Raw genomic sequence first — 13,471 nt, forward strand, 5'->3', positions numbered from 1 at the left:
CAGGTCTGATGAAATGCTTGCATTCCATGTTGTTGCTAATCTAAATCTACTTGTAATGTCAGGTGGAACTCAGGCCTTTCCTGAGTGATCCAGAGCTCATGGGAGCTGGAGATGGCTCAAGTCACATTAGTGTTGTAACATCTGCGCATGATGGAGGTTACAAGACATTACCTAGCAGAGGTACATAAATAACAGAGTCAGTTCCTCCCACCAAAATGCATTACAATACTGTGAAAGCAAGGACAGAGCTTTAATATTTGTTGACTTCCCTTCAGGAATGGCTGGATCTTCACTTAGATTAAATCAGTCTTCAAGTATCTCCTCATATGTGACTCTTAGAAGGGCAACGTCAGCAGCCGGCATGAAGGTGAGGGTCAGAATGGAGTGAAAGCAATCAAGTAAACCACAAAAAAGAGCGAATACCCTGAATTAGTAGAAACAGCAGATCCATAGACAGAGTAACATGTCACTCTGACCCCAGATGATATAATTGAAATGTAATATTCATTAATTGTATCAATAAGACTTAGTTAAGCATTTCAAAGCCAAATGTATTCAATTTAACAGCATTATATAATTTAAAAATATGCTATTGCAATAATATTTCCAACAGTCCTCAGTCTTCTATCACTTGTATGCCTTCTGCTGCACAATTTGCTCTTGTCATCATCTTTCTCTCTTCCCACTCTGCTCAGGAGAGACCAAAAAGTGCCTTGGAGCGTCTGTACTCTGTGGACCCGGCGCAGCAGCAGCAGCAGCAGCAGCAGCAGCAGCAGCAGCAAAAGGGGAAGATGAGTGCTGATGAGCAGCTAGAGAGGATGAAGAGGCACCAGAAGGCCCTCGTCCGCCAGCGCAAACGCACCCTGAGTCACGGAGACCGCCACGCCTCTTCATCGTCGCGCACATCATCCTCGCGTCCACTTTCAGCAGACTTGGGATCAGTATGTTACTAGAACAGCCTCACATGTCACACTCTCATGCATGACGACAGAAAAACTGAGAGTGGCGATCTACGGCAGTAATGCACGCCTTTATTCAGTGTAGTCTTCTCTGCTCCTTTTGTTATGAACTTCATATTAAACCATTAAGTTAGTGGAGTATGGCAATTCACTGTATGGCTCTAACTGTGCTTATTCAGCGCATGTTGTTTTCAGGTTTTCGTAGGTCTTTTTCACTGCAGACATTTGGATTTGTGAAAGTAGAAAAAAGCAAAGAAAGAATCCACTCAGTTTTGCTGCAGACTTGGATACCTTGACAGAAATGTGTGTGATGTAGGCGGAGCATGTGGTCTCCTAGTGTCCTTCTGGTGTGCTTGTCCTAAATGCCTTTCAGTGAAAAAGACCTATACAGAAAAGTGGATACATTTCTGTAGCATTCAAAATACCACACATATATAACTTTTAATGTGTTTATAATGAGGTGCAGACAATAACATTTGTATTACATTTTTTTCACAATATCTTTACAAAAAGAGATCCTGGCTATAAAACATATAACTCATTAATTACCTCAGACACTGCATTTCTCCCATTTCTCTGCTATAGATTCTAACTTTGCGTTACCCATCCTTTTTCACCATTCCTCACCGATCTTTTCATTTTTATTTCACAAAGCTGTGCTACCTTTAATTAGTTAGCTACCGCATCATTTTCTAACCCAGTGAAGTGTTTTGTGTTGTCAGATAACATCCAGATGTCTGTTCACCAGAGTCCTGTCTCTCCTCATGTAGATATTAAATCCAACTGTTCCTCAATTTCATGCTATTGCTGTCTTTAAGCAGTCCATTTATATGTGTGTGTGTGTGTGTGTGTGTGTGTGTGTGTGTGTGTGTGTGTGTGTGTGTGAAACAGAAAGAAAAAAGTGCCTACCTAGTACTCTACTGACCAAAACATTTACATACACTGAGCAATCCATTCTTAAGCCTACTCATGCCGACCTCATCCCACCATTTTTCTTGCCTGATTTTTTTTTTTTTTAACTTAAATGACGATAAAACTGGATTGGAGTGTTTATAGATTGGGACTTACTTTTGCCCCATTTAACACTTTCTTGGACAGTGCTGATGTACTGATACTGATGACCCATTGCATATCACAACATACAGCAGATTAGGTGATTGCATCGTTTGCTCAGTGTTTTATCTGCTAATTGCTGTTGGTTAGAGGAACCCTTCCTTTTACAAATGTGACTGCAAAAAATAAAAAATATTTTCTAAAGAAGTCATTGCCATGTTTTTTTTTTTTAAATTTACTGCATTTTTTTTTCTCTGAAAATGCACAGCTTCCATATGTTTGGTGAATTTGTCATCAGTTTGAGTGAAGTGCTGTGTTGTCACAGGTGTTGAGCTCTAGCATGCTGTGTTTTAAGATCTTTCATATAAGCATGCATACTCATATATGCATGTGCCCTCTTTTTGTTTGTTTTTTTTACTTTTTCACACTGGTACACACACACACACACACACACACACACACAAACACATCCTTTGCAGTCTTTAATATCATGTTAGGATAGGACAGGTATGTGTTCTGTGAAAATATCCATGAAGGCAAGTGAAACAAGTTTCACTTTTTCTGTTAGTCAAGAAAACTTGATGGCAGCACCCTGTCATTTTGTTTCACAGTCTACATTTTTCCTGTGTGCGTTGTCCAGTGGAAGAGAGAGCAGGAGTTTGACCTGCAGTTGCTTGAGAGGGCGGTTCAGGGGGAGGAGGCTCAGGGAGTTAGGAGTGTCCAGGGGGAGGAAAGACCTCCAGAGCACAAAGAGAGACCCCGCTCACATTCTGATGAATGGCTGACCTTCCGCTCCACAGCCACAACCCCCCCTCCCACCCATGAGGTTGACCTAGAACCTCTGGACTATGACCTGGACCTTAACAAGGAGGTAATTTTTTTTTTGTTTGTTTCCTAAACTAAGCAACACAACTGATGAAGTAAATGTTAACACAGGAAGGTAGACACAGACAGTGCCCTAAAGTATAAAAAGGGGCTATGTCTGTGTAGATTCTCAGTCATCCAGGTCATCGTAGTCTCTGGAGCTTGAAAAAAGGCGACTGGACTTTTTTGTTTCTTGAAGACGTTTCACCTCTCATCCGAAAGGCTTCTTCAGTTCTCAACCAAATGGTGGAGAGACCCAGGTATTTAAACCCCTGTGGGCGTAGTCCCCTGGAGGTGGTTATGACCCTCTATTGATCATGTGCGTGAACACATGTGCCCAGGTGTGAAGGGGGCGTGGGTCATATTTAATCAGTGGTTTCAGTTGAAACCAATTTAGGACTCCGCTCCATTGTTTCCTGTGGCCTATTGAGGTCACTGGAACAAAGGTGTGAATGGGGGTTGAGACGTCTGGGAAGGGAGCTCAGGACAGCACTGTAAGCGGGGGAAAGTTGGTGATGTAATCCACCTCCTCTGTTCAACAACACAAACTACAGAGAATAGGAAGGACAATAGGAACAACATTGTAAAAAGGGGCTTTGCACACCCCCAAAAGACTGGTTTTAAAAGGACGTGAAATATCAGATTTTTGATAGTACGCTGATTTTGAAATTCTGTGCTAGTCAAGGTGCTAAAGAAAAATTAGCCAACAGGTGATTCTTTTACCAATATATTTGGTTAATTTTTGTGATTTTTGATGTCACTTTTATACCAGCGAAATAAAGAAACTTGATTATAAAAATACTTAACTATTTCAATGGGACACAACAGATTTGCATCAGCTGCTGCCATCTGTAAATGTTGCCCTTTTTCTTGATTGGCCGATAGCAGTCAACATGACTGACATTGGCTGATACTGATATTCCACTGAAATTTTGATGAATCCCTAATATACACACCCCCTCTGTGTTCTAGCTGTCCAAACCTCAGAAAGTGTTGATTCCAGAGCGCTACGTGGACTCAGAGCCTGAGGAGCCACTCAGTCCTCAGGAAGTGGAGGATCGTCATCGTAAGGTGGAGCGCATCAAAAGCATCTTGGCAAAGTCCAGGTAGATGAAGTGTAACTAACACTTAAGTTATATTGGAGTGCTGCTCAGCTAATTCTGGGGTTTTAGGAGAGCAAACCAGTGTGATCAGTTTCAGGGCCTTTGAAGGAAATCTTTCTCCCTACAGATGCATAGGCCCTGAATATGCTGGACTACAGTACAGCGAAAAAGTCTTGAGCCACCCCTCATTTCTTTATATTTTGTTTTCATGGAGTCAGACTTTCTTGTTATTTTTTAAATGATCTTGAGCAAAAGTTCTCCAGGCTTTCTGAAGCTTTTTCAACATTGTTCTTTGGACATTGGCTGCTTTTTCACTCATTTTCAGTCTCGTCCTTGTACCTGACCATTTTCAGAGGAATGCTTTTTTGTTTTTTAGGCACTTAATGCTGAATCATTCAAGGATACAAAAGGGACCTAATTCAAGAGATGAATCAGTGTTGTGTCTACACATAACCGACAACTTAGCAAAGAACCAATTTTAAATTATATCTTTAGGCACTTTGTTACTGGAAGTCTGTCGCAAAAACACAATTTGTTCCATTTCTTTAGTTCATTTCTTAGTTTAGTGCCAAAGCTATCACAGTTTGGCAGGCGTAAAATAGTGTTTTTGCACCAACAAGGTGATTCCCAAAGAGTTATTACCTGAGATATGCACATCATGCATAACTCCACAAGGTGTGCACTGTGACCTTTGGAGGAAATTGGACAAGTGGAGGACAAAAGAAGAAGTGGCAGGCCTAAAAATGTCAGCAGATGAACAGTATATGAAAGTCATGTCCTAAAAAAATAGGAAAAAAATCCAGCAAAGACCTGACACAGGACCTGAGAAATGCATTTGACCTTTCAGCTGATCCATCTACTGTTCACTGAAGACTCATCAGAAATGATCTCAGTGGAAGGGTGGCTGTCAAGAAGCCATTCTTAAGGAAGGGAAACAAGGAGAAAAGGCTGAGGTATACCAGGTTCACAAGAACTGAACTGAAAATCTGTGGCAACAGGTCTGATGGAGTGATGAATCCAAATTTAAAATGTTTGGATCAAATCATCTTCCATATTTAAGGAGAAGATCAGGAGAGGAATACAACAGTGAGTGTCTACAGCCATCTGTAAAACACAGAGGAAGTTCTGTCATGCTGTGGGACTGATTTGGGAATCTTGTCAGTGGTGCTGGGGATCTTGATGGAATTATGAATGCAGAAAAGTGCCGTCGGATTTTGATCTACAATGCAGTACAAAGTGGAAAGCGTCTGATTGGGAACAGCTTCATTTCTTACCTTGACAGTGATCCCAAACTCAATGCCAATGCAGTAAAGGCATACTTGGATAGAAGGGAAACACACAATGAAATACTATGGATTGGCCTCCCCAGAGCTTGGAGCTCAATATTATTGAAACAGTGTGATAGTGAGTGGAACAGAAGACTACTTAAAGAAATGATAAAAAAGCTGTCTAAGAGGGTTCAGATTATATTGAAGATACCAAATATTGACTTTCAAGTTTGTTATAATTCTACAGACTCAGTTTTTGCCTTATATACTGTATTTCTTCACTGGAGCTCTCTGTACCTATTTCCCATTTTCCTGGCAAAATATAAAGAAATGAGGGGTGGCTCAAGACTTTTGCACAACACTGTATATCTCAGGCTTCTTTCTGACCTCCCTGGGCATGTGACAAGTTGTCAGTCCTTTCACATTTCTATGGTCTGTCATGTTTTGTTCATCTGCTGTTTTACTTCTTTTCTGGTACAGTGTGCAAAACATAGCGCCAGCGGTGTCTGCGGAGAAGCCGGAGGTGGGGCCAGTGGCGCTGGACTCAGCCCTGCAGGAACAGGAGAGGATCATCACCATGTCCTATGCTCTCGCCTCAGAGGCTTCGCTCAAGAGCAAACTCGTCGCAGGTTGGTCGTTTATCTAATTTGAAACTATTATCTGATTGTTTCAGCTTGTAACTCATTTTAGGTTATATAGCTTTGCTTGATAAGTGGACTGTGAAAAATCATTCCAAAGAAACACTTAAAGAAATAATTACTGTATTTGTCCAAAAAAAAAAAGAAAGAGAGAAATGCTGACAGCTTGAGTGGAACTCCTCCTGGGATCCTACTGACATATTTTTTGGTGAAGAAGGGATAAAGAGAGGAAAGCAGCCTTTCAGGAATACTGGATTGATGAGAAGGGGCGTAAGGTGCAGAGTCAAGCAATAAAGCTGTTCATTTCCTAATAAGTGAACATTATTCCTTACTAGGATTTCAGATAGTCTCTAATTGCAATTCGTGTAGGATCTTTTAGGCTGGGGAGGAATCGCTTGATGAGGCCATTTTGTGATCTGATCAATGACCCAGTCAAACTCTACTCTACATCTGCATACTGTTGCTGCTGCTTTGAACGTAGCTCTGAACCTGCATTAAAGACACTGCGCCCACATCTCATCTCTTTCATACTCTACAGCAGACAGGCGAGTTAATTTTCACTGTAGCTGCAGCAGATTGTCAGTCTGCCTGCCTTGTTCACGCACACACACACACACACACCTATGCACACATATATCTGTCACACACAGTAACACTCAAGCTGTCAGCGTGTGTGGAAGTTTAATATGCACAGTGAAGCAAAGTCAACAATTATAACATTATTTCCAGCATAGAGAAATGCCAGAGAATGTAACTGGTGGCATCTTGTCAGTGGAGACTGAATCAATGACTTTCTCTCCCTTTGGTGTTAAAGTGAGGTATGTTGGTGCACTTTCAAATCCCCGAATTAAAAGAAGAGTCTTTTCCATCGTATGAGAGACATGAGAGACATCAGTAATGCCGCCATAAAAGCAGGAATATTCGTCACTGCAGTTACATGCGGTATATATTAAAAAGGTGTTTTGATTGTTGGATTTTTTTTTAATTCCTCTTTTATTCATTTGGTCTTGTGTAATTACTTGCCAATAATATTGAAACAAATCTCTAATTTTGTGCAGGGAAATGATTAAGGATCTATGAAATAACCTTCCTTGTGTTGTGCCTCTTGTTTTTTGATCAAATGTCCAAGTAATGGAAAGTCCAAACCACAGCACTTACAAACCAATCACAATAAGCCTCAAAGAGCTGATGGAGCTTTACCTGTAGGCATTTACTACAGTTTTTATCAGATATCTTTAAATTAACTGCTCTACCTGAAGCCATATGCATGTCATTCAATTTGCATGGACTAGTTCTGTATCATAAGGAAGAAACCTGGTAAAAACAGAAGCCCACAACTTAATATGCTGTTGAGATATTTTTATTGTACATTTGATCCATACTCATGGACCTTTTTTCCTGATTTGGAAAAGGGAACCATTCATGCCAACCCCCCCCCCCCCCCCCCCCCCCCAAAAAAAAACAATGATCTTGAGGAATTTATTTTTGATGCTTCAGTTAAAAAAAAAAGCCAAATTTCTGCTGGCAGAATAGAATAGAACAGAATAGAATGCCTTTATTGTCATTAGACCATATTTTTTGATGCTTAATTGTGTAATCATTAAAATTTGGAAAATATATCAACAATCTGGATATTGTTGTGATTTTTTTTATTAGACAAAAAAAAAGAGAAAAATATAAGCAGATGAATTAAAAATGAACATAATTGTCACAGTTCTAACCTCAGTCCTAACCTGGTTTTAACTGCGTATTTAAAAAATTACAATTACATTCATTCAGGTTTTTTTTTTTCCATCTACATTTACAGATTTCTTTAGTATCTTTCACCAGGTGTACTACGATTTAACGTTGGGTGTTATGTTTATTTGCCGAGACAACAGAAAATTGGATCATAGATGTACATCAGGCAAAACTGGAAAAGCTTACTCTTATTTTGTTTGCTATTATTTAAAAATAGCAAATTACAAGAAAAAGTTCTAAATTTTTGTCTAAATGACCAAAACTTTGCAGAAATCACATCTGATCCAGTTGTTTTTTAAAAATGTTTTCAACATTGAAGAATAACAATGTAAAAAAACAACATGAGCAGTGTTAATGGACTAATCCACATGTCCAATCCCAAGTGTTATAGATACACAACATAGAAACTGTAAGTACAGTTAAATAGTTTCATACTTATATATAATATAAATATGAAACTATGTAACTAATTTGGCTTCTAGCAACCAATGTTTCCTCTCTCTTTTTCCCCCCTCTCCTCATAGTTCCTCCACAGGTTAACATCCTTACACCTCCTCCCCCACCCCCTCCTCCGCCGCCTCCTCTTCCTCCTGTATCTCTGGCGCCTCCTTCTCCTCTAAACAACGGGATTCACTACACATTTGTCTAATCAGAAACATAAAGTAAGGCCTAACTGCACGTTTTATGGTGCTAATGCTTCTCACTAACTCCCCCAAAAACAAGGGGTTCCTGTGTGCTTCGCACCTCGCCGCATGCTTACCGCTCCGACGTGATTGTCGGAAACACATCTTCGCTAGGTTAGGGAAGCCCTGCCTCTGCTCCCATTATAATCAAAACAAACATCTGCAGGCAGTCTGCTCATCCCACTGTGATAATTGTGTGTAAATTTTTTTTTTGTACCACTGCCAAAATATTTATGGATGGCTGTGCAAAGAAAGGGCTCAAACGAACATGACTGTTTGTAGCATTGTGTATAATTAACAAAAGAGACACCTTTTGATTTAGCACCTTGACAGTTCAGCAGTCAGCACAGCTGCATTCCTCTGCACCAATTAGCTCCCCATCTGTAGCCTGGCAGCAAAAAAAAAAAAAAAAAAATGTTACTGTAAATGCAGAAAGAAATCTTGTGTCATTTTACTGCTTTATTTAAAAAAAAAAAGCTGTCCATCACTTAATACTTGATACCACAAAATGTTATTTCCTATTTTTATTTATTTTTGCTGTACGAGCATCAGCCTTCTTTTGACAAATACATATAGATTAAATGGATGTAGATTAAACACACACAAAATAATCAGCTCCTGATAAATGAGCACCCACACTAACAAACATGTATTTGAGCTTTAACCTGCAGAGTAATGCAGCATTCATATCATGTTAAAAGCATGAAATAGCTTCTTTTCAGATCTCTATAATGTGGATGTAAGACACTATCTTCTCATGGCGCTGCACGCTTTCTTTATATCCTGGGTTTGCTTTCAGAGGTGAGCTTTAACGTGCGGTTGGGTTGTAAAAGTTAAGAAAAATCCACACTCACAGCACGTCCTTCTGCACAAAAGTCCTTTAACAGTTTGCATGTTAGTTTCAGTTTGCATGTTGGGTAGTACGGTATGAGGTTATGCATGCACAACTGTGAGGGAACTCATTCATTTATAGTATTTACTGATTATAATATGGCTTTCACTTCTGACATCTGATAATATGTTTAATGGTTGTCCTCCAATGTGGCCTTTAATAATGTGCAGGTATGTTACATCCTAAAGAAAAACTACTTATTGAGAAATAGTAAAAGTTGGGACTGTTAATTGTCTTTCTGGGATTCATTCAAAGCTCTAAACCAAAAAGAGAAAAAAAAATAAAGAAAACTGTGGCATTATCTCATTTTGTATTTTGTTTTGTTTTTTTTATCTTGTTTCTGATATTTTCTTCCCCTGTTCTTACTTTTTCCTCTCTCTTATCACTTCTCAGCTCAAGCAATTTCTGGACACTAAGGTGCTATTTCACAGGGACAGCAATCTACTGGATTTTGAAAGAAAAGAGGATTTTGTGTGATTCGGGACATTTTTTTATACGCAGGAATAGAAAAATGGTAGCAACACCTTGAACTTGCTCTCCGAGATATATGCAGCAACAACTCACTGAAGTGTTTCAAGCTGCTGAAGGCAACTTTCTTTAGAAAAACCGAGGACTTTGCTATGGGAGCTGCTGTGCTTGCTGAATATGGAAATGTCTAACAAATGTTAATCTCATAATAATAAAAATAATATTTTCTACAAGTTATTGCACTTTTAATTGTGCACTGTATCATATTTTCAAGACATGACTGAATTGCTTTTTTCTTGCAGTGTGATCTCAACTGGAAACTCAACTGGTATGTAGAGCAAAGAGGTACTAAATGCGTCATGATAATAGTATTTTTGTCAGCACTCAGTCAGATAATATTCTTAAACCAAGCCACTTGAAATCCCATATGTATGTACTTGTAGCACTGCCAGTCTCCTTTAGGCTTGCCAAAAGAAATTTTATTTTTGCTTACATCAGGATGAAAATAACCCCAGACATATTTTTTGTGTGACTTGAGAAGGTTGGGCAATGGAAATTTCTAAAAATGTGAATATTAAAGTTATTAACACAGCATTTGCTTTGTCATGTTTTCATTTGAGTGATTTTAGTTACTTCAAATTTATTTGAGTGGGTTGAACACCTCAGCCTTTAGACGGCATCCAAAAGTGTAAAATTCTTTTATTTTTCAAAGGAACTTTAAAACTCTTCAGCTGTTTTCACGGATGCGCTGCAGCCCTGGACTTCTCCAGACATAACACAAAAACACCTCAGACACCCTGATACACTTGGGCCCCTGTGATGTTCGATTGTGCCTCTGTGGAGAATACCTTTTTCTCGCAACGTTATCCAAGAGTTTATGAATGAAAACGACCATTTCGCTCCCTGCATTAGTGATGCAGTTCTTTGTGACACAGCTGGCAGTGCCTTTTGATGTTATGCCAGATGTCAAAACTCGGTGGTGTGTGCACCCAACAAATCAACCCGCTGCAGACATACTAGGGTTAAAACTATAATCCTAAAAGTCTCTGGTAAAAAGAAGCTACCGCACTGTACAAGAGAGAGTATCTCCAAAAACAAATAAAAACAACAAGATGCTAGTTTATCTGATAGCACAGTAACACAGGTATTCCTCCACCGCTAAGGGTTTGACAGCTAAAGCTTACAAAAACCTCACATAAACTTCTTCCTGAGATGGACAGTTTATTCCCACCCTGAGAATCATTGGGTTCCCTGGTCCTTATCATCAATGTCCTCTGCAGGAGCAAAGCAAATTTTGTGACTTTAACTTTTAACCTGAAGGAGCCTTTGTTCTTTATTTGATTTCACTGATGCTGCTTATTGACGGTATCTTTATTCAAATCATGTACAAAGGAAAATTACAAAATATACACTCTTCATAGCTCCCAGATTCTCTTTGAACCTTCACATTGATTGCCGTGACCTATTAAACTCCATTCTATTATTTTATAAAGGAACCAAACTATGGCATGCTCAAAGGAGGTGAACTTCCAATACAAAAAAAGAAAGAGGCTTCTTGAAATGTTTCTTAAGTTCAAAGCTTTTTCCATCTCAAAAGGGCATTTTTAATTCCGTGTATTTTCAACCAAGAAGGTGGATACTAATAACTCTGGATTCTGAAGTACAGAATTCATATCTTTAAATCATGAACTATGTCTCCATTGCAATTGTAAAAGAAACCTCTGAGAAATACATGTATTGAACCTCGGATTCAAAAGGAAAAATAATACAGAAAATATGTTTTTAAATGGAAAGCGCAACTGCGCTGTTATTACCAAATACTGCGGTTTTCAACACAAATATTTATTACATTTATCATGAATCATCCTTCTGCGGTCACTAGTGGGTTACAATGCACATACACTTTGCCCTCGCCCTCCTTTGCGTAGGGAGCCTTTGTGTTGTAACTCCCTCCCGAGTAACATCTTTATCTTTAATTGAAGAGTAATTACTTTCACTCATCTGCATCGTGGTGCACTTTGAAAACACCTGAGAGAGAGGATGCACCCTCCTTCAGCAGCCACATCCTCTCAGCTTCCATCTCTCCTCCAGGATCAGGGCCCCACAGAGCTCGCTGGCCCTGGTGGCTAGAAGACCAATCAGATCCCCTGTTCTGCTTATTTTGCAATAAGATGGGATGTTTTCCCCTCCTCCTGCAAAAATTCGCCGAAGACCCTCCACTGAGGATTGTGGCATTTCCATGTATTGACGTTTGGCTGGCGGTTCATATACATTTGTTATTCTATGCTCTGGACTTCAAAGAGAATGAAAGAGGGCCTATTATGCTAATTGGGTCCTGTTCTGTTAAACGCAATCAAGGCCTCCCGCATTAATCCTTTACTAAATACTTACTGGCTTCAGAAGTGATTTTTTTCAGAAGGAGAGAGAGAGAGAGAGAGAATCTGCTGCTCAGTCTCCTGACAGGGATGTTTGTTAGAGAGCAACTTTTAGAGTACAAGAACATAAAATGACTCAGTTCAAACCCTGAAGAAAAAGAGCCTCATGTGAGTGTTTAAGGTACGCGTCAGATGACACTGATCAGGTTAAGACTTTGACTTTTTCTTGCTTTTTTGAAAGGTCTTTGCTTGAAAGAGACACCATGCTGAGGAGTCAGACCTTGTTCTCAGGTGTATGTTGTTCACTGCAGTGCACAATGCATTTGTAACATATTCACAGTTTTCCTATGACATGAAGAAGAAAGGAGAAATCCACCTGTGATTCCCAGTGATGCCTATTTAAATCACAAATATTATTGTTATAGCGGATAAGAATTAGACTACAGTGGAAAACCCAGCTGGCGCCTCCTTTGCACACTGTGGGGATCCAGATTGTAGTCCAATTGTACAAATACAAAACCAAGAAAGCCCATGCAATAGGTGCTTTGATTTCAAAATAGTATTTTATGCTGTTTTATCATTTTCAAGTTCCACATACGGTACATTTTTTAATATGTAAGAAATGGAATTTGTTGAATAATTGAAGAGTTAGGAATCACTGAATATTCTTCCCAACGTGTGCGCACGCTATAAAAAGAATAGAGGGAAAGCTGAATTACATTCATGCTGAACCACACTGGCCTCGCTTTCTCCAAAAAAGAAAACAATACCTATTTCTGAATTCTTTTATGATGAAGTCACTTTGTTGGTTTTTAAAATGACGAGGTCATTGGGGAGGTACAAATACTTATTACATATTGAATCATTTCTTTATTGGCCTATTATAGAGAACACAATTCCTCCAACATGAATGATTAACTAAGTTGAAAAGGTGCTGTGTAACGCTAAACAATGAATTAATCTCATGTTTCCCTAAACGGAAGGTTTTTACAATACCTACAGTGAATTGGATTTTTGTACATAAAAGCAATTGCTTTGCAAATGAACCAAATGCCCCTGGGCTTCATCTTTAGTCTAGCAGCTCCGTGCACACATACACACTAAAATGAGTTTAATTTACTGCATTCACTGAGAAGGCTGTGCATCTTATATCTCCAGCTCTACGTAACAAAAGAATCACAACATGTAACCTTTTTTTTTTTTCGTAATCTGTGGGCATAATATGAATGCAATGCAAAGACATTCACTTTGCTGCTTGTGTTACAGTGTGTTTTACTGAAAGACATAATAGTTGTATTTTTTTTGCAGAAGAAAAAACATCATTCTTCTGGGTAATTACACATAAATATTATAACCTCGCATAAAATCCATATCCAGATTTCTGACTGTACCTTAAACAAGAGAGTGCAGGTAAATGAGCTCAGAAGT

General features: G+C 39.1%; 1 protein-coding gene across 1 annotated transcript in view; it reads left to right on the forward strand.

Annotated features, from left to right (window-relative positions):
• Positions 1-8,274, forward strand: part of plekha7b (pleckstrin homology domain containing, family A member 7b) — an 84,258-nt gene extending 75,984 nt beyond the window's left edge. The window contains exons 22-28 of the mRNA XM_030726462.1: positions 63-180; positions 276-367; positions 696-941; positions 2,653-2,883; positions 3,849-3,982; positions 5,728-5,876; positions 8,150-8,274. Of these exons, the coding sequence (XP_030582322.1) occupies positions 63-180; positions 276-367; positions 696-941; positions 2,653-2,883; positions 3,849-3,982; positions 5,728-5,876; positions 8,150-8,274 (1,095 nt within the window). The remainder of the gene's footprint in view (positions 1-62; positions 181-275; positions 368-695; positions 942-2,652; positions 2,884-3,848; positions 3,983-5,727; positions 5,877-8,149) is intronic.
• Positions 8,275-13,471: the final 5,197 nt, after the last annotated feature.

The sequence above is a fragment of the Archocentrus centrarchus genome, chromosome 3, assembly GCF_007364275.1.
Source record: "Archocentrus centrarchus isolate MPI-CPG fArcCen1 chromosome 3, fArcCen1, whole genome shotgun sequence".
NCBI classification, from domain to species: domain Eukaryota; kingdom Metazoa; phylum Chordata; class Actinopteri; order Cichliformes; family Cichlidae; genus Archocentrus; species Archocentrus centrarchus.